This window comes from Pithys albifrons, chromosome 21, assembly GCF_047495875.1.
Source record: "Pithys albifrons albifrons isolate INPA30051 chromosome 21, PitAlb_v1, whole genome shotgun sequence".
In the NCBI taxonomy this organism is placed as follows: Eukaryota; Metazoa; Chordata; class Aves; order Passeriformes; family Thamnophilidae; genus Pithys; species Pithys albifrons.
In genome coordinates, this window is record NC_092478.1 from 9,425,430 (window position 1) to 9,447,232 (window position 21,803).

At 53.2% G+C, this 21,803-nt stretch overlaps 1 protein-coding gene across 2 annotated transcripts in view; it reads left to right on the forward strand.

Annotated features, from left to right (window-relative positions):
- Positions 1–21,803, forward strand: part of CALN1 (calneuron 1) — a 151,343-nt gene that overhangs the window by 71,761 nt on the left and 57,779 nt on the right. For both annotated transcript variants that reach the window (XM_071575258.1, XM_071575259.1), the window contains exon 3: positions 11,981–12,124. In XM_071575258.1, the coding sequence (XP_071431359.1) occupies positions 11,981–12,124 (144 nt within the window). The remainder of the gene's footprint in view (positions 1–11,980; positions 12,125–21,803) is intronic.

A 21,803-nucleotide genomic window follows, 5' to 3' on the forward strand; every position in this document is an offset into this window, starting at 1 on the left:
CAGAGAGCAGAACTGAGACATTTCCCTGAGCAGCCACCACCCCTCCTGCTGCTGCTGCTGCTCATGAGGATTGTCTGGTGGTGGAGGCTCAAAAAAAGCCCTTTGGTGGAGATCCACAGAGCCAGAGATGCAACAACACAACAGCAGGACCAGAGACCCGAGCAAAGCTTTCAAGCAGCCACTGGCAGATGATGATCCTCATCATCTCCCTTGTAAGAACCTCATCCCTCATGTAAGAATGACCAGGACATCCCCATGGGTTTGTGCTGCCTGCTGAGGTGTGCAGGGAGTCACTTGATGTAGCAAGATTGATGTCCTTGGAGTTAAAATTCTGGAGCATGGGCTGGAAAAGGTCCCTGAAGCTGGTTGGTGGTGCTGCTGCTGGAGGTGACTTGGTCACCAAAGCTGCCCAGAGTGCTTGAAGCCCCATTTCCAAGTGCTGCAGTCATTACTCACCTCTGAAACTTCTCAGGCTAAATTTGCACATACCCATTTGTTCATTGACCAACGTTGCTCTTCACCTGAAATGGCTTTTCTCTGTCCCTGGGATGTCCTTTCCATCTTCCTGCTCTACAAGTCAAAGCATCTCCCTGGGAGGATGGGGAGGCCCAGAGAAGCTGTGGCTGCCCCATCCATGGAAGTGTCCAAGATCAGGTTGGAGCCACCTGGGCTGGGGGAAGGTGTCCCTGCCCATGGCACAGGGTGGAACAAGATGGTATTTAAGGTCCCTTCCAACACAAATTCTATGGTTGATGACCCAAACCTGCTCTTGTCTCTTCTGGCAGCCCCTCCACTTCCATCTTCACTGACCCCTCCTCACTTCTCCCATTCCAAGCTCATCCTTCAGCACTCAGGACCAGCCTGTGCCTTTCTCAGGCACCAAAAACCTGCTGGATCAGCATGGTGGGGGTTGGTCTCTTCTCCCAGGCACTCAGCAATAGGACAAGGGGGCACGATGGGCTCAAGCTCTGCCAGGGGAAATTGAAGTTGGAGATCAGAGAGAAATTCTTTGCAGACAGAGTGCTCAGGGATTGGAATGGGCTGCCCAGAGAGGGGGTGGATTCCCCATCCCTGGAGGTTTTTCAGCTGAGCTTGGCCGTGGCACTGAGTGCCATGATCTGGTAAAGGGAGTGGAGTTGGACCAAGGGTTGGACTTGATGATCTCGGAGGTCTCTTCCGACCCAACTGAGAAGAGAAGAGCAAGGAGGCTGGAGAAGGGACTGGAGCACAAGTGCTGTGGGGAGAGGCTGAGGGAGCTGGGGGTGTTCAGCCTGGAGAAGAGGAGGCTCAGAGGTGACCTCAGCACTGTCTGGAACTGCCTGAAGGGAAGTTCTGGCCAGGTGGGGGTTGGTCTCTTCTCCCAGGCACTCAGCAATAGGACAAGGGGGCACGATGGGCTCAAGCTCTGCCAGGGGAAATTGAAGTTGGAGAGCAGAAAAAACTTCTTTGCAGAGAGAGTGCTCAGGCATTGGAATGGGCTGCCCAGAGAGGGGGTGGATTCCCCATCCCTGGAGGTTTTTCAACTGAGCTTGGCCATGGCACTGAGTGCCATGATCTGGTAAAGGGACTGGAGTTGGACCAAGGGTTGGACTCGATGATCTCGGAGGTCTTTTCCAACCCAATCCATTCTATGATTCAATCATTCTGTGATTCAATGATTCTATTTGGTGCTGGGGCCCAGCACAGCCCCACAGCCCCTTCCTTGGGCACCGGGTGGTGCTGAAGGTGAGCCCTGCTGGTCTCCTGGAGAAAATTCCCACCCCAGCAGGGAAATTTAAAGGGAAGTTGCTATCTGGACAAAATCTTCTGACAACTGGTGTCCAGCACAAGCTTCTCCATGTGATGGCAGGACTGGTGGGATCCCACAGGAAGGGTGGAGTGACCTTTAGGGAGCAAAGGTGTTGGAGCCTCCTGTCCATGCCAGCCTGTCCCCCAAGGGAATATCCTCAAATATTCCCAATCCAACCCCTGCTGCTGACAGGGAGGATCCAGGAGAACAGACAGGGAGGATTCAGGAGAACAGACAGGGAGGATCCAGGAGAGCAGGCAGGGAGGATCCAGGAGAGCAGGAAGGGAGGATCCAGGAGAGCAGGCAGGGAGGATTCAGGAGAGCAGGAAGGGAGGATCCAGGAGAGCAGGAAGGGAGATCCAGGAGATCAGGCAGGGAGGATCCAGGAGAGCAGGAAGGGAGATCCAGGAGAGCAGGCAGGGAGGATTCAGGAGAGCAGGCAGGGAGGATCCAGGAGAGCAGGAAGGGAGATCCAGGAGATCAGGCAGGGAGGATCCAGGAGAGCAGGTAGGGAGGATTCAGGAGAGCAGGAAGGGAGGATCCAGGAGAGCAGGCAGGGAGGATCCAGGATAGCAAGCAGGAAGGATCCAGGAGAGCAGGCAGGGAGATCCAGGAGAGCAGGCAGGGAGGATCCAGGAGAGCAGGTAGGGAGATCCAGGAGAGCAGGCAAGGAGGTCCAGGAGATCAGGCAGGGAGGATTCAGGAGAGCAGGAAGGGAGGATTCAGGAGAGCAGGTAGGGAGATCCAGGAGAGCAGGCAAGGAGGTCCAGGAGATCAGGCAGGGAGGATCCAGGAGAGCAGGCAGGGAGGATCCAGGAGAGCAGGTAGGGAGATCCAGGAGAGCAGGCAAGGAGGTCCAGGAGATCAGGCAGGGAGGATTCAGGAGAGCAGGCAGGGAGATCCAGGAGAGCAGGAAGGGAGGATTCAGGAGAGCAGGCAGGGAGGATCCAGGAGGGCAGCCAGTCCTTGTGTTGTGCATTCCTGTGGTAATAATGGGGTGTTCCTGCAGGTTCCTTGGCAAGTGTGAAACGTGTTTGGAAACAGAACCACAGGAAATGTCATTTCCACAATGTCTTTTTCAGGGGGAAGGGAGAAAAACATAAAAATCTGCCAAATTATGCATGAAAAAGATCTCTCTGAGGACAAAGCAGACAAGACACTCAGGTTTGGAGGCAGAGCTTCCTGAGCTGAGCTGTAAAGTAAACAATAAATACGCAGAGGAATCAGGACAACACACACCAGACCAGTGGGATCAATTGAATACCATTTATTACACACTGCACACGGTTTATAGAGGGTTAAGGCTACATTCCATTGGCTAAATTGAATCTCACACCATCAATCTCCAAATCCCAGTTGGTTATAATCCATATCTCACAAGTCCAGTGTTTTGGTGAAATCATCCTGACTGTTTGCAGGAACATCTCTGGTGTCCTGGGGGAAACCTGAGGAGTTCTCATGAGAAACTTCTGGGGAGCTGCTGAGAACTCCCAGGGAGTGATTTCTCCTTTAGTGGACACCAGCAGCTGTGGCCTTGATTATTCTCAGCTGCCTTCAGCCTCACAGGGTCCATATAGGTCTGAATGGCTCACCTTTGATTTTTCTGGACCAACAGAGCTGCTGTGTCTGGTTGACATCCCCATGTCCCTTCCAGCTACTGGAGCTCTGAGCCCACTGTTAAATCTGCCCATTTATGCCCCATTTTCAAATGATGGATCTCCAAGCCCACTATTAAATCTGCCCATTTATGTCCCATTTTCAGCTATTGGAGCTCTGAGCCCACTATTAAATCTGCCCATTTATGCCCCATTTTCAGCTACTGGAGCTTCAAGCTCACTATTAAATCTGCCCATTTGTGCTCCATTTTCAGCTACTGGAGCTCTGAGCCCACTGTTAAACCTGCCCATTTATGCCCCATTTTCAATCTCTGAGCCCACTGTTAAATCTGCCCATTTATGCCCCATTTTCAGCTACTGGAGCTCCAAGATCACTATTAAATTTGCCCATTTATGCCCCATTTTCAGCTGATGGAGCTCCAAGATCACTGTTAAATCTGCCCCATTTGTGCCCCATTTTCAGCTACTGGAGCTCTGAGCCCACTGTTAAATCTGCCCATTTATGTCCCATTTTCAAATGATGGAGCTCCAAGATCACTGTTAAATCTGCCCATTTATGCCCCATTTTCAGCTGATGGAGCTCCAAGATCACTGTTAAATCTGCCCATTTATGCCCCATTTTCAAATGATGGATCTCCAAGCCCACTGTTAAACCTGCCCATTTATGCCCCATTTTCAAGCTCTGAGCCCACTGTTAAATTTGCCCATTTATGCCCCATTTTCAGCTGCTTTTGGTGCTTCTGACGGGACCTGGAGCTGGAACTTCACAGCCCTTTGGTCAAACTTGGCTCCAAGTTGATGGGGGGGAGGCTGAACTGTGTTGCTGAGACCTCAAGTGAGATATCGTGACAGTTTCAACTGGAAGACGTTGTCAGGAGGCGTTGCCATTAGATGGAAAAGGTGGTAAAAATGACACTGTTGCAATTTGCAGCAAAAAGAAAAAAAAAAAGAAAAAACCCAAGTGTAAAATAGCAGATGGAGGGATGGAAATTTCTTGGTTTTTTAAGCGTAGTAGTTACAAGACTCACTTAACAGTTCACTCGAGGACATGTTTATTTTGCAGCTTTCAGATCATTCAGTTTGTACTTTTGGTGCCCCAAGCTGCAATGAAGTGAATGAGATGACTTGGGGTGGTGGAGCCTCCTCTCTTAACACCCTGCTGGAAACAACCATGTGAGGGCTGTGGTGGGGATCGCTCTGCCCTCGGGGAGTGGTGGGTAAATTGTGGTGACAATCACAGGGTGGCCAAGAAGGCCAAGGGGATCCTGGCCTGGATCCAAACTAGCGTGGCCAGCAGGCCCAGGGCAGTGACCCTTCCCCTGGACTCTGCCTTGGGGAGGCCACACCTTGAGTGTTGTGTTCAGTTCTGGGCCCCTCAGTTGAGGCAAGAGATTGAGGGGCTGGAGCGGGGCCAGAGAAGAGCAACGAGGCTGGAGAAGGGACTGGATGTGGCACTGAGTGTCCTCTGAAACACCTCCAGGGACAGAGAATCCACCATGTCTTGATCCAACCCTACTGTGATCACCAGCCCGTGGCACTCTGTGCCACGGGCTGGTGATCACAGTGGGGTTGGATCAAGGGTTGGATTTGATAATCTGAGGTGTCTTCCAACCCAAGTGAGAAGAGAAGAGCAACGAGGCTGGAGAAGGGACTGGAGCACAAGTGCTGTGGGGAGAGGCTGAGGGAGCTGGGGGTGTTCAGCCTGGAGAAGAGGAGGCTCAGAGGTGACCTCAGCACTGTCTGGAACTGCCTGAAGGGAAGTTCTGGCCAGGTGGGGGTTGGTCTCTTCTCCCAGGCACTCAGCAATAGGACAAGGGGGCACGATGGGCTCAAGCTCTGCCAGGGGAAATTGAAGTTGGAGATCAGAAGGAAATTCTTTGCAGAGAGAGTGCTCAGGGATTGGAATGGGCTGCCCAGAGAGGGGGTGGATTCCCCATCCCTGGAGGTTTTTCAGCTGAGCTTGGCCGTGGCACTGAGTGCCATGATCTGGTAAAGGGACTGGAGTTGGACCAAGGGTTGGCTTGATGATCTTGGAGCTCTTTTCCAACCCAATCCATTCTATGATTCTGTGATTCTGGGGCAAAGCCTCCCTGTGCAGAGCAGCTTCCACCTGCCATGGCAGAGGTCTCAAAGATTGTCCCAAACCCCAGCACTGTCTTTGTGGAGAGATTTCCTCCCTGGACCACATTTGCTCCCAATTCAGTGCCAGCAGCATCAGTTGCCATGGTGACTTCTTTGGGAAACTCATCTGGGAAAAGTGCTGATGTATTTTTAGCTTTGGGTAAGAGAATTGAACAGCTGGAGATAAAGGTGAGGGCCAGGCAGGTGCCACAGGTTCATGGGGTGATGGTTGGGAGCCCACCAGTGCTGGTGGGCTGAGCTGGGATGGATGCTCAGGCCTTTGGCTCCACCAGAGCGAGGAGGAGAAAGAATCACTCCAAAGAAAAGCTGATAAGGAGGTGTTGTTACATGTACAGATAAAGAGGAGGCACTGCCTGAGGTCAGAGCTGCTTCATGTACAGTGTGTTCAGCCTATAAATAGCTCCTCCAATGCACCTCTGCACAAGTGGTATTTATAGAGCGATGAGGGAGAAGAGCTCCATTTGGTGGTGGGAGTTGGGCTGGGAAGGATGGCTCAGGCTTGGGCAGAAGGTCAGGTGTCTGAGAGGAGCAGAGCAGGGCCCCAGATGTGTGGGGCTTTCTCCTCTGAGCGAGTCTCAAAGGTTGCAGTGCTGTTACTGAACCTTCTGAAATGGTTGTGCCTGGAGAGGACACTCCAGGTGTTGGCATCAGGTATCCCAAGCAGACATCATTTATCCATGGCCCTTGGATCAGTCCAACTTCCCTGGAAACTGTGATAGGCTCTGATTTTGCCCTCTAAAATACTCCCTCAGCTCCCTGTGATGTATTTGGGTCCTTCATCATCGGCTGCCAAAAGTTTATATGGAAATAAATTTCCTCCAATGTAATATTTACTGCACTTTAGGACAGCACAGGAAGAGATTTCACACCAGTGCCAGTGTCTGATGGGGTTTGTTCCTGCTCCAGAGGCTCCCCATAAAATCATAGAATCAGTTGGGTTGGAAAAGACATCCAAGATCATCAAGTCCAACCCTTGGTCCAACCCCACTGTGATCACCAGATCAGGGCACTCAGTGCCACGTCCAGTCTCACCTTAAAAACCTCCAGGGATGGGGAATCCACCCCCTCTCTGGGCAGCCCATTCCAATCCCTGAGCACTCTCTCTGCAAAGAATTTCTTTTGATCTCCAACTTCAATTTCCCCTGGCAGAGCTTGAGCCCATCGTGCCCCCTTGTCCTATTGCTGAATGCCTGGGAGAAGAGACCAACCCCCACCTGGCCAGAACTTCCCTTCAGGCAGTTCCAGACAGTGCTGAGGTCACCTCTGAGCCTCCTCTTCTCCAGGCTGAACACCCCCAGCTCCCTCAGCCTCTCCCCACAGCACTTGTGCTCCAGTCCCTTCTCCAGCCTCGTTGCTCTTCTCAGTTGGGTTGGAAGACACCTCAGATTATCAAATCCAACCCTTGATCCAACCCCACTGTGATCACCAGCCCAGGGCACACCGTGGGGTTGGATCACAGTGGGGTTGGATCAAGACATGTTGGATTCTCTGCCCCTGGAGGTGGATTCTCTGTCTCTGGCCCCACTCCAGCCCCTCAATCTCTTTCCTCAACTGAGGGGCCCAGAACTGAACACAACACTCAAGGTGTGGCCTCCCCAAGGCAGAGTCCAGGGGAAGGGTCACTGCCCTGGGCCTGCTGGCCACGCTAGTTTGGATCCAGGCCAGGATCCCCTTGGCCTTCTTGGCCACCTGGGCACACTGGTGGCTCCTGTTGAGCTTCCTGTCCCTCAGTCCCCCCAGGTCCCTCTCCAGCCACTCTGTGCCCAGCCTGGAGCTGCAGGGGGTTGGTGTTCTGTGCCAGCCCTCCCAGCTGAGCTGGCTCTGACCAGCATCACCACCTTCTCCCACCCAGCTCCCACCAGCTTGGGAAGACAAAGGGAAGCATTTCAGCTTCAAGATGCAAACCTGAGCCCAAAGTGTAGAGGTTACAGATGTGGCTCAATATTCCTTGGAATTAACAGGCTCTCCCCCTCTTTGCATCAGTGGTTGGGTTAAAAATGGATTATTTCTCATTAAGATAACCCCAGCTATGGGGAGGATGGAGCAGCAGGTCAGGGAGGTGCCCTAGGCCATCCCCAGGGAATTGCTGCAGGCAGGAAGCAGCACAGAGCAGGTTGGAGGTGCCAGGGGAGGTGATGAACCTGGATGTGAGGTGGTTTAGAAGCAGCCTTGGAATTGGAAAGCTTTAAATATCCTTTTAGCAAAAGCGCCACCGAAACATCTCCTGGTGGGTTGTGATGCTCCTGATTTTCTCCCAGGAGGACCAAGGACCATCTGAACCTTTCACTGCAGGGTCTGGTGCCCCTGACCCCAGGGAGAAGAGGGCAGGGGGAGGTCAAATTCTGGGAATATTTTCTTGTTTGAAGCTTCAAGCCTGAACTACCCACAGTGGGCCAAACATTTTACACCCTGTTTTTAAATTGATTTCTCTTTTCCCGATAAAACCCTGCTGAGTTTTCCCTCCCACTTCTCCAGTGAAAGTTTCACAGGAAGATTAAACTCCTCTGAGCAAAGGTGCAGTGGGTCCCACTGTGCTGGTGTTTTCTATATCCTCATTCCCAGAACAAAGGTGATGAACATCCCACAAGTTCCTCTCCAAGCTTGGGGAGATCAGCACCTCTTTCTGTCCCCACTTCCAACCAAACCCTCCCAAGGAACAGGCTCCCAGCTGGTTGGAAGGTCTAAATTTCTCTGTTTGGCATTTGCAACAGTCAGATTTGGGGAGTTTGGGGGTGGGGCTGTGAGTTGAGAGGTCTGTGAGGAGCAGGAAACGTGCAGAGACATCGAGGTGGTGGGTTATGGAGTCAGAACATATCCTGAGCTGGGAGGGACTCCCAAGGATCATCCAATTCAACTCCTGGCCCTGCACAGACAGCCCAACAATCCCACCCTCTGCCCCAGAGCATCATCCAAACCCTCCTGGAGCTCTGGCAGCCTTGGGGCTGTGCCCACTGCCCTGGGGAGCCTGGGCAGTGCCCACCACCCTCTGGGGGAAGAGCCTTTTGCTGAGATCCAACCTGCCCCTGCCCTGGCACAGCTCCAGCCATTCCCTGGGTGCTGCCCCTGCCCTGGCACAGCTCCAGCCCTTCCCTGGGTGCTGTCCCTGCCCTGGCACAGCTCCAGCCATTCCCTGGGTGCTGCCCCTGCCCTGGCACAGCTCCAGCCATTCCCTGGGTGCTGTCCCTGAGCACAGAGAGCAGAGATCCCCCTTAGCTCTGCAGAAGCAGCTCTGGAGTGCCAGGACAGGTTTGGGTCACACTTTGAATCAGTTCCTTTGGGCTCATCGACATTTCATATGAAAATCCTTTTGCCCCCTTGGTTTGAGAAGGAGCAAATGGCAAAATAGAATCATTAGATTGTCATATGGAGAATCTCAGACAGTCACAGAGTCATCAGGGTTGAAAACCCCTCTGGGTTCACCAAGTCCAACCACCCCAGCATTGCCAAGGCCACCACTGCCCCCTGTCCCCAAGTGCCACATCCACATGGCTGTTAAACCCCTCCAGGGATGGGCACTCCCCACTGCACTGGGGAGCCTGGGCAGTGCCCACCACCCTCTGGGGGAAGAGCCTTTTGCTGAGATCCAACCTGCCCCTGCCCTGGCACAGCTCCAGCCATTCCCTGGGTGCTGTCCCTGCCCTGGCACAGCTCCAGCCATTCCCTGGGTGCTGTCCCTGCCCTGGCACAGCTCCAGCCATTCCCTGGGTGCTGTCCCTGGTCCCACAGAGCAGAGCTCAGAGTTGCCCCTCATGAAGAACCTGCAGACCCCAATGAGTCTTCACTCACACCAGTAGAGAGGGGCTGGTAAGGCTGGAGGAGGATTTAAGACAATTAAAAAGCAAACCAAAGTTGGATGTGAGAAGCTGAGCCAGGCTGAGGATGGTGGATAGAAGAGATTCCTTTGGTGGCATCAGCATTTTTATTGATCTGAGGCTGTTTATTGCTCTAAAACTGTTAGTAATTAGAGAAAAAGTGTGAGAAGGAGTAAGAGATTAAATTGCTCAGGGTAACAAGTGACAGGGGAAGAGGAAACAGCCTCATGTTGTGCCAGGGGAGGCTTTTGGTTGGATATTGGGGGAAATTTCTTCACTGAAACTGCTGCCCAAGGCAGTGGTGGAGTCCAAACCCTGCTGTGTGGATGTGGCACTTGGGGACATGGGTTAGTGCTGGGGCAGTGGGTGGATCTCCATAGTCTCAGAGGGCTCTCCCAACCCCCTGATACCCACCCTGCCCTCAGAGAGGTGCCCATGTGGCTGCACACACACACACACACACATACACACACACACACACACACACACACACACACACACACACACACACGTGTCACATACATACATGTGTGTGTTAACGTGTCCTGGTTCCACCTCCCTGAGATGACAAACTGCATCATTCCTTTTCTTCTGCTCGACCTCTGCAGGCACATTGACCAAGGGCTCCTCCACTCTAATGACTCCTCCTGAGGCTCCATGGTCTCAGAGGGCTCTCCCAACCCCCTGATACCCATCCTACCCTCAGAGAGATGCCCATGTGGCTGCACACACACACTCATACCTGTGTGTGTTAACGTGTCCTGGTTCCACAGCCCTCAGAGGGCAAACTGTGCATCATTCCTCTTGAAGAAGGTGGTATGAGCTGCTCCTGTGCTCAGCATCTGCAGGCACATTGACCAAGGGCTCCTCCACTCTAATGACTCCTCCTGAGACTCCATGGTCTCAGAGGGCTCTCCCAACACCCTAATAGCCCCCCTGCTCAAAGAGACACGTCCATGTGACTGCACACACACACATACACACACACACACACACACACACACACACACACACACACACACACACATCACATACATACCTGTGTGTGTTAACGTGTCCTGGTTCCACCTCCCTGAGATGACAAACTGCATCATTCCTTTTCTTCTGCTCAACCTCTGCAGGCACATTGGCCAAGGGCTCCTCCACTCTAATGACTCCTCCTGAGACTCCATGGTCTCAGAGGGCTCTCCCAACCCCCTGATACCCATCCTACCCTCAGAGAGATGCCCATGTGGCTGCACACACACACTCATACCTGTGTGTGTTAATATGTCTGGTTCCACAGCCCTAAGAGGGCAAACTGTGCATCATTCCTGTTGGAGAAGGTGGTATGAGCTGCTCCTGTGCTCAGCATCTGCAGGCACATTGACCAAGGGCTCCTCCACCCTAATGACTCCTCCTGAGGCTCCATGGTCTCTGAGGGCTCTCCCAACCCCCTGATAGGCCCCCTGCCCAAAGAGACATGTCAATGTGACTGCACACACACACACACACACACACACACACGTGTCACATACATACATGTGTGTGTTAACGTGTCCTGGTTCCACCTCCCTGAGATGACAAACTGCATCATTCTTTTTCTCCTGCTCGACCTCTGCAGGCACATTGACCAAGGACTCCTCCACTCTAATGACTCCTCCTGAGACTCCATGGTCTCAGAGGGCTCTCCCAACCCCCTGATACCCACCCTGCCCTCAGAGAGATGCCCATGTGGCTGCACACACACACTCATACCTGTGTGTGTTAACGTGTCCTGGTTCCACAGCCCTCAGAGGGCAAACTGTGCATCATTCCTGTTGGAGAAGGTGATATGAGCTGCTCCTGTGCTCAGCATCTGCAGGCACATTGACCAAGGGCTCCTCCACTCTAATGACTCCTCCTGAGGCTCCATGGTCTCAGGGAGCTCTCCCAACCCCCTGATACCCACCCTGCCCTCAGAGAGATGCCCATGTGGCTGCACACACACACATACACACACACACACATACAAGTGTGTGTTAACATGTTCTGGTTCCACCACCCTGAGATGACAAAATGTGCATCCAGAGAGGAGTCCAAAGAAGAGCAATGAGGCTGGAGAAGGGACTGGAGCACAAGTGCTGTGGGGAGAGGCTGAGGGAGCTGGGGGTGTTCAGCCTGGAGAAGAGGAGGCTCAGAGGTGACCTCAGCACTGTCTGGAACTGCCTGAAGGGAAGTTGTGGCCAGGTGGGGGTTGGTCTCTTCTCCCAGGCACTCAGCAATAGGACAAGGGGGCACGATGGGCTCAAGCTCTGCCAGGGGAAATTGAAGTTGGAGATGAGAAAAAACTTCTTTGCAGAGAGAGTGCTCAGGGATTGGAATGGGCTGCCCAGAGAGGGGGTGGATTCCCCATCCCTGGAGGTTTTTCAGCTGAGCTTGGCCGTGGCACTGAGTGCCATGATCTGGTAAAGGGACTGGAGTTGGACCAAGGGCTGGACTTGATGATCTCGGAGGTCTTTTCCAACCCAATCCATCCTATGATTCCATCATTCCTGTTGGAAAAGGTGATATGAGCTGCTCTTGTGCTCAGCCTCTGCAGGCCCATTGTCCAAGGGCTCCTCCACCCTAATGACTCCTTCCTTCTTCCTTCCCCTTTCCAGAAATCCGCGAAGCTTTCCGGGTGCTGGACAGGGATGGCAACGGCTTCATCTCCAAGCAGGAGCTGGGCATGGCCATGCGCTCCCTGGGCTACATGCCCAGCGAGGTGGAGCTGGCCATCATCATGCAGCGCCTCGACATGGATGGTGAGTCCTCTCTGGGGGTTCTTCTCTGCTCCTGGGGGAGGGGCAGCTCGTGGGTTCAGTTCAAATGATTTGTGGTCATCAAGGAAGGGTTGCAGAGGAGGCTGGAGAGCTTTTCCTCTCACCACCTGCTGTGGATAAATCTGTGTCTCAGGTAACACATGGAAGGGAGATGGAGCTCCTTTATGTGACATCTGGAGCAGATGGAGACAGACCAGATCTTGCAACCTTTCTCTTCCAAGTTCATAGATCCCCAACAACCCCACCCTGTGCCCCAGAGCATCATCCAAACCCTCCTGGAGCTCTGGCAGCCTTGGGGCTGTGCCCACTGCCCTGGGGAGCCTGGGCAGTGCCCACCACCCTCTGGGGGAAGAGCCTTTTGCTGAGATCCAACCTGCCCCTGCCCTGGCACAGCTCCAGCCATTCCCTGGGTGCTGTCCCTGCCCTGGCACAGCTCCAGCCATTCCCTGGGTCCTGTCCCTGCCCTGGCACAGCTCCAGCCATTCCCTGGGTGCTGCCCCTGCCCTGGCACAGCTCCAGCCATTCCCTGGGTGCTGTCTCTGCCCTGGCACAGCTCCAGCCATTCCCTGGGTGCTGTCCCTGCTCTGGCACAGCTCCAGCCATTCCCTGGGTGCTGCCCCTGCCCTGGCACAGCTCCAGCCATGCCCTGGGTGCTGTCCCTGCCCTGGCACAGCTCCAGCCATGCCCTGGGTGCTGTCCCTGCCCTGGCACAGCTCCAGCCATTCCCTGGGTGCTGTCCCTGCCCTGGCACAGCTCCAGCCATGCCCTGGGTGCTGTCCCTGCCCTGGCACAGCTCCAGCCATTCCCTGGGTGCTGTCCCTGCCCTGGCACAGCTCCAGCCATTCCCTGGGTGCTGTCCCTGCCCTGGCACAGCTCCAGCCATGCCCTGGGTGCTGCCCCTGCCCTGGCACAACTCCAGCCATTCCCTGGGTGCTGTCCCTGGTGCCACAGAGGGCAGAGGTTGGAGCTGCCCCTCAGGAGGAGGACATGGGGAGCTGTCCCTTGGGGTGCAGTGGAGAAGAGAGAAGCTGTCAAAGGCTGGAAGGGGATTTAACCCAATTGAAAGGCAAACCAAAGTCAGATTTCAGAAGCTGAGTCAGGCTGAGAATGACTGATGGAATTGATTCCTTTGGTGCCATCACCATCATGGAATATCCTGAGCTGGAAAGGACCCACAGGGATCATTGTAGTCCAACTCCTGGCCCTGCCCAGGGCACCCCAGGAATGCCACCATGTGCCAGCTGCAAATAGCAAGGCTGTTGTAACCTTCCTCTTTGCATTCCTGGGCATCATCTGGCCAAGTGACACTTCCTGGGAGGTGATGGGAGTGCCCAGTCAGGCAGAGCTGCCCAGTCCTGTGCCCTCAGGTCTGAGATGATGTGGGTGGGGGCTGTGCCATGTCCTAATGAAGTGCTGATGGGTTTTGAAGGAGAAGTTTGGAGGGCTGGAATAATTTCAAGCAAAGTCCTGCTGTGAGAGCTCATCAAACAATTACTAAGAGGCAATAAAAGGAACAGAACCCCCCATTAATGGGGAGAGGGAAATGCAGCATCAGGATGCTGGAGCCAGGGAGGACTTCTTAACAATCAGAGCTGATCACAATGAGCAGATTGTCTTTAAAATGTCCTTGGCCAGAGCAGGAGGGGAGACTTTCCTGCTGCCTGAGACGTGCAGGGGGCCTGGCGGGAGCTCCAGCCTTGTCCCAGCCTTCCCCAAGGAGCTGGAACGGGCTGGGAACAGTGAGGTGGGGCCAAAGCAGAGTCCTGAATGCAGCCCTGGGGTGGAGAGCCAGAGCAGCACCAGAGTCCTTGGGAGAGTGTGGAGAGCAGGACCAGGAGGGGTGGTGGGAGAGTGAAGCTCTCCTGCCCCCCTGGAGATACCTCAGTTGGGTACCCCCATGGGGTGCACAGCACAAGGATGTTCATCAGGGCAGGGAAGCAGGAAAGAAGCTGTGGAGAGGGTTCAACATCTCCCCCAGACAGGGACAAAGCAAACCTTGGCAGATACAGAAGATCAGTTGTGGAAATGATCTCATTCCTAAAAGAACAGGGGATTAAAAAAAAAAAAAAGGAATACATCACTTTTAAAATCATTTTCTCCAAAAGTTCTTGATTGTCCCTTGCCATGTCGTGCTGGCCTTTCCTGGCAGAGCAGAGGGGACCTTTCCTCAGGTTCTGCAAAGCCCAGACTCAACCTGGTGCCAGTTCCTGGGGTCTTTTACCGAAACTCAGGGCTCTTTTGGAAAAAGAGTGCTGTGCACTTGGCTCCCAGGCTTGATCCACCTCCAGTCATTCCCTGCCTCTTGCTCTCCCAGACTTGAGGCTTTGGCACTTCTCTGTGCACACTCCTGGTGTGCAGGGACCTGTAACTGGAGAGGTGGAGTCACAACCTGGAGCAATGGGCTGCAGATGGAAGGTGTTAAATTCCTGCTCCAGATTTTTCCATGTGTTTCCTGCAGGGATGGGGCTGATCCTCCATCTCCCCCAGCTCTGCAGTTCCAACAGCTCCACTCTGGCTGTGCTGGGGTTGGGGTTGTGGCTTTTCTGCCTCAGCTGCCTCTTCCTGCAGTGTTTGAGCAGAAGGTTTGGGGGCTGGACATGGGTCTGTGTGATGTGAAGGTCAAGGAAACTATGAATTAAAAAAAAAAACAAACAGGGGAATTGGAAATTCCTGAGGCCCTGAGCAAAGAGGGGAATGTGATGTGGAAGATTTCCCTTGCCTGCAAATTGAATTATTGCTATGCAGCTTGAATTATTATTCCATGGCTTATGGCTGCTTTTGCTCCCATGGATTATTTTCATTTTTTTTCCTGGGATTTAGCTTGGAAAAAATGCAGTGAGAAGCAGCAGCAGCTTTTTCTTCCCTCTGCCACTGTGAGGGAGCATCACTGAGCAGCAGGGCTTGATCCCAGTGAGCTCCCAGGGGTGTTGGTTGTGCCCAGGAACAAGCCCACCCTCCTTCCCAAATGCTCATGGGAATGTTTCCTGTAGGGATACAGAGGGAGGCTCAGCCCTGGGAATGTTTCCTGTAGGGATACAGAGGGAGGCTCAGCCCTGGGAATGTTTCCTGTAGGGATACAGAGGGAGGCTCAGCCCTGGGAATGTTTCCTGTGGGGATACAGAGAGAGGCTCAGCCTTGGGAATGTTGTTTTCCATAGGGATACAGAGGGAGGCTCAGCCCTGGGAATGTTTTTTCCATAGGGATACAGAAGGAGGCTCAGCCTTGGGAATGTTTCCTGTGGGGATAGAGAGGGAGGCTCAGCCCTGGGAATGTTTTTTCCATAGGGATACAGAAGGAGGCTCAGCCTTGGGAATGTTTCCTGTGGGGATAGAGAGGGAGGCTCAGCCCTGGGAATGTTTTTTCCATAGGGATACAGAAGGAGGCTCAGCCTTGGGAATGTTTCCTGTAGGGATACAGAGGGAGGCTCAGCCCTGGGAATGTTTCCTGTAGGGATACAGAGGGAGGCTCAGCCCTGGGAATGTTTCCTGTGGGGATACAGAGGGAGGCTCAGCCCTGGGAATGTTTCCTGTAGGGATACAGAGGGAGGCTCAGCCCTGGGAATGTTGTTTTCCATAGGGATACAGAGGGAGGCTCAGCCCTGGGAATGTTTCCTGTAGGGATACAGAGGGAGGCTCAGCCCTGGGAATGTTTCCTGTAGGGATACAGAGGGAGGCTCAGCCCTGGGAATGTTGTTTTCCATAGGGATACAGAGGGAGGCTCAGCCCTGGGTGAGGCTGAGGAGATGTTGGTGCTGTGGGGGCAGGATTGGCAGGTTGGGCAGAGGGTGTTTGACCAGGGGCATGTGCTGGGGTGGGGTCTGTGCCTGAGCATGAACTGGTGTGACAGGAGCATTTCACACCTGGGTGTCACCTGCTGCTACCAAGGTTCTTGCCAAGCTCAGTGAGGATACTGAGGAGAGACCTCAGTGCAGGGACAACTCCCTGGGGAGGGGCAGAGGAGGGGCAGGCACTGAGCTCTGCTCTGTGGGACCAGGGACAGCACCCAGGGCATGGCTGGAGCTGTGCCAGGGCAGGATCAGCACCCAGGGAATGGCTGGAGCTGTGCCAGGGCAGGGACAGCGCCCAGGGAATGGCTGGAGCTGTGCCAGGGCAGGATCAGCACCCAGGGAATGGCTGGAGCTGTGCCAGGGCAGGGACAGCACCCAGGGAATGGCTGGAGCTGTGCCAGGGCAGGGACAGCACCCAGGGAATGGCTGGAGCTGTGCCAGGGCAGGGGCAGGTTGGATCTCAGCGAAAGGCTCTTCCCCCAGAGGGTGGTGGGCACTGCCCAGGCTCCCCAGGGCAGTGGGCACAGCCCCAAGGCTGCCAGAGCTCCAGGAGGGTTTGGATGATGCTCTGGGGCACAGGGGGTGACTCTTGGGGCTGGGCCTGGGCAGGGCTGAGGGTTGGACTGATGGTCCCTGGGGGTCCCTTCCAGCTCAGCCCAGTCTGTGCTTCTGTGAATAACACAGGAGTGACTCTGGAGATGCCCAAAGGGCACACAGCAGTGGCACACCCAGAGCCTCCCCAGCAGAGCAGGAAGGAAGGTGTTTCAGAATCCATCCCGTTTGAAGGCAGAATGGAGATGGGTAGAAAATACTGCTGGAATTTCAGCACAGGTGGCAGTTGCACACTTGGAGCTCCTCCCAGGGGTGGCATCGCCTTTGATGCCTCCACAGGTCCCCAGTGCTGCCCCCACCCTCCCTCAGAGCGCCCATGCCAGCAGCCCTGGCACTGCCAGTGGGGTCAGAGAGTGTGTTTGCCCACTGAGACCTTCAGCCACTCTCTGAATTCCATGAAGCACTGATTTCCAGGGAATATCCAGTTCTGGCCAGGTGAGCATCACTGTGTGCCCTAAACCCACCTTTTCTTCCCAGTCTCTTTGCTGAGAGTTTCCCAGCACTGTTTGGAAAACACTCTCAGGGACAGGGTGAGATTGTTGGGGTGTCTGTGCAGGGCCAGGAGTTGGACTGGATGATCCTTGTGGGTCCTTCCAGCTCAGGATATTCCATGATTTTGCAGGGTGTGCTTCACCCAGGGGAACAGGAGCACAACTGCCTCAGGGGGAAAAAAGAGTTGGCCCAAAAACCTGAATTAGGGAGAAAAATGAGAACCAACTGGGAATATTTCAGTGTCTCAAGAGAAATCTTACAAATCATCAGAAATCTTATAAATCATCAGAAATCTTGTAAATCATCAGAAATTTTATAAATCATCAGAAATCTTGTAAATCATCAGAAACCTCCTTTGATGAACTACCAAGAGAAGCTGTGATGGAAATTACCAAATTAGAACAGAAGGAAAAGGGATTCTCTGAGCAAAAATGTTTCTTTTTCAGGAAGGGAAGTGAGGAGTGGTGGTTCCATCCCATGCCAGAGCATGAGGTTCCCATCAGGCCAAAGCTTTGCTCACATCTTGCTGGCAGTGGGGCATGACCTGCTGTGTTGGTTTAAAGATAAACCAGCAGGAGAAATGAACCCAACACAAGAGAGATTCTAAGTCAGAGTTACAATTTAATAACAATATTACAAGAAATGCAATGGCACAAAGAGAAATTGGGTTTAACCCCCAAGCCCAGCAGTGGAACCCACCCCCTGGGGCACAAACACAGGGGGGTTTGGTGGCCCCTGTGCTCAGCCCCACGTGGTTCCTCCGAGGCCAAAGGAAAAGGAAGGGACAAACCTGTTGGTGCAGATGATGGCACAGTCTGGTGGAGAGTGGTGGGCTCCTCCTGGCCAGGGGCTGCTCCTCCTCTGGATCCAGTGAGTGGTTCCCCAAGTCCCCAAAGCCCAAGACTGTCTCCCCTCAGGTTTGGGTGGGAGCCCCCAGTGCCTCCCCCAGGGCAGGGAGTTCCACACTGGGGGAATCTGGCAGTCAGGGGGGATTTTGGAATTGTTGCTGGCCCCTGAGCAGAGCTGAGCCCTCAGGTGGGTGTGGAGGTGCCAAGGAGTCCCTGCAGGGCAGTTCTCCCAGCTCCTCTGCCAGGCTTCTTTCCCAGCCAGCTCCCAGCCTGAGGGCTCAGCTGTGCCCTGGGCAGCTGCTGCCAATGGGCCATTGGGAACAGTTGCTGGGCAATGGCCCAGAGGGTTTGGAATGCCCAGCTTTGGGCACACCCACACAGTGGTCTTGGTTGCTGAACCAGGACACTTGCAGAAGGTTGTTGGTGCAGTTGGGCATCTCTGCAGGGTGCTGGGCCTGGCAGGGACACATTGTTTGCTTTGGGTCTGGAAATAGAGGTCACACTTTAGTTTCTCTCCCCTTAATTTGCTTTATCCTTAGACATAATTTTGTATTGCATGAACATAAACATGGTTTGTCTGCAATCTGGAGACTGACCTGAAATGTTCTGCCAGGATGGGGGAAATAGAATATTTTATATATGTTTCTGTGCGTGGAAAAAGGAATTATTTGTAATTTCTTCCAACTGGCAGTAATGCTAATAAAAATGCAGAGAAATGGCACATTAAATGTGTTGCCTTATCTGAGCTGCCTCTGCTTTAACCAGACTTTCTGCAATAAAGCAGATGAATGTGTGACTGAAGTGTCATTACAACATAAGACACTTTTATCTGAGGAATAAAATAAGCACTCCATGTACTAATTAGAGGAGCAGCTGCTTTGCAAAACCCTGGAAAAATAACTTCAGGCTTCAAGAGGGGGGAAAAAAACCCACCCCAGTGTATCAAATTATTATAGTACAAAGAGGAAACACTTTGATCAAGCAAAAGCCGAGCTGGTTTCCTCAGAGAACAAGGGACTTACCTGGTACCTTTGTCACCTCCTGTGATGTGGCAGCAGGAGTGGCAAAATTACAGCAGTGACACCCTTGTGAGCAAGGAAAACCAGGAATTAAAAGCCAATTTAACATTCTGAGGAGAATCATTAAGGCTGGAAAAGCCCTCTCAGATCACCGAGTCCAACCATTCCCCAGCACTGCCAAGGCCACCACTGCTCCATGTCCCCAAGTGCCACATCCACAGGGCTGTTAAACCCCTCCAGGGATGGTGATTCCAACACCACCCTGAGCAGCCTCTTCCAATCCTTGACAATCCTCTCAGTGATATTTTCCATGATATCCAACCTGGTGTAACTTGAGGCTGTTTCCTCTTGTCCTCTCTCAAAATCCTGCATATTCCCAAGCTGCTTTGCAAGAGCTTTTTTGTGGAGCAGGGAATTGGAGAAGGGGATGAAACTTGGCAAGGCATTCATGGTGACCTTGGCAAAGAGGGTTTGAAGATGTGCAGCTCTCCTGAGGTTTGGGCAGCTCTGTGGTTACAATGGGGTTCTGCAGGACTGTTGGCATCTTGTGCTTTGCATGAGGAGACCTTCTCAGGCTCCACAACTCCCTGCCAGGAGGGGGGAGCTGAGGTGAGTCAGGCTCTGCTCCAGGGAACAGGGACAGGAGGAGAGGGAACAGCCTCAGGATGGGCCAGGGGAGGTTTCAATGGGAAATGATGGAAAATTTCTTCATGGATTGCGTTGTCCAGCCCTGGCACAGCTGTCCAGCACAGTGGTGGAGTCACCACCCCTGAAAGTGTTCAGTAAATAAGTAGATGGGACACTCAGTGCTGGGGTTTAGTGGGTTGAAGGTTGGACTTGATGGTTTTGGAGGTCTTATTCAACTTTAATGATTCTCTGATTCCATGATCCTCTTTGAAAGGGGAAACCATGGCAGTGAGGTGACTGCCTGGTGTCAAGGGCTGGGGACAGGACACTCCCAGGATGTCACTGCTCCAGCTGCTGTCCTGCTCTTGGATCAGGGTTTGTGCACAGATGTTGCTTTGCTTTGCCTGCACTTGCTTCCCAAAGAGGGGAGGGACACCAGAGTTGGGTTCTCCAGTGGAGCATCAGGCTGTGTCACAGGGGTGGGAATGACTGAAGGGCTGAGGGAGCTGGGGGTGTTCAGCCTGGAGAAGAGGAGGCTCAGGGGACACCTCATCACTCCCTACAACTCCCTGACAGGCGGTTGTACCCAGGTGGGGATTGGTCTCTTCTCTCAGGCAACCAACAGTAGAACAAGAGGGCACAGCTTGAGCTCTGCCAGGGGAGGTTTAGGTTGGATATCAGGAAGAAATTCTTTGCAGAGAGAGTGCTCAGGCATTGGAATGGGCTGCCCAGAGAGGGGGTGGATTCCCCATCCCTGGAGGTTTTTCAGCTGAGCTTGGCCATGGCACTGAGTGCCATGATCTGGTAAAGGGACTGAAGTTGGACCAAGGGTTGGACTTGATGATCTCAGAGGTCTCTTCCAACCCAACTGAGAAGAGAAGAGCAACGAGGCTGGAGAAGGGACTGGAGCACAAGTGCTGTGGGGAGAGGTTGAGGGAGCTGGGGGTGTTCAGCCTGGAGAAGAGGAGGCTCAGAGGTGACCTCAGCACTGTCTGGAACTCCCTGGAGGGAAGTTCTGGCCAGGTGGGGGTTGGTCTCTTCTCCCAGGCACTCAGCAATAGGACAAGGGGACACGATGGGCTCAAGCTCTGCCAGGGGAAATTGAAGTTGGAGATGAGAAAAAACTTCTTTGCAGAGAGAGTGCTCAGGCATTGGAATGGGCTGCCCAGAGAGGGGGTGGATTCCCCATCCCTGGAGGTTTTTCAGCTGAGCTTGGCCGTGGCACTGAGTGCCATGATCTGGTAAAGGGACTGGAGTTGGACCAAGGGTTGGACTTGATGATCTCGGAGGTCTTTTCCAACCCAATCCATTCTATGATTCTGTGATTCTATGGATGTGGCACTGAGTGAGAATCCACCATGTCTTGATCCAACCCTACTGTGATCACCAGCCCAGGGCACTCTGTGCCCTGGGCTGGTGATCACAGTGGGGTTGAATCAAGGGTTGGACTTGATGATCTCAGAGGTCTCTTCCAACCCAACTGATTCTATGATTCTATGACATGGTCTGGGACACCTGAAGACAGAAGGTACCTCTCTTTTGAAAGTGAAGTGTTGAGCTTTCCCCTGTGGTTGCAGCATTACAAGGTCAGATTTTCAAATCACACCATCATTAAGGTTGGAAAGACCTCCAAGGTCATCAAGTCCAACCTTTGACCAATAACAAGTTTGCTTCTGTCCAGAAGATCAGCTTCCACTGCCCTGTGTGGGACAACAGTGACAGTCACAAGCTGAAAACATTTTCTCTCTTTCTTTTGTCCTTCACACTCTTCTTCTTTGGGTTTTCCAGAGGTTTTTTTCTGCCATGGATGTTTCCTTGTGTTTCAACATGTCAACATGTCACTGTATGAAACAGCCATGGAGGGGGACCAGGAATGATTTCTGGGTTAAACTGCAGAGTTAACAGGAGTCATGGAATGGTTTGGGTTGGAAGGGACCTTAAAAATCATCCCATCCCACCCCCTGCCATGGGCAGGGACACCTCCCACCAGCCCAGGTTGCTCCAAGCCCTGTCCAACCTGGCCTGGGACAGTTCCAGGGATGGGGCAGGAAGAGCACAGAGAGGTTATTGCAGATGTTTCATTTGTCCCCTGTAGTCAGAGATTATTTTATGTGAGGAATGATGTAACAACCTTTCAGCAGGTTGTCCTTTAAAGTGTGTTGCTGAGCTGAGAAACTTGGCCAGCGAGATGGATTTGATGAGACTTGTCTTTATTTATAGAGGCCACTTCCTTCCTGTCTGCTCTTATTTGGAAAATGAAGATTATCATATTATGT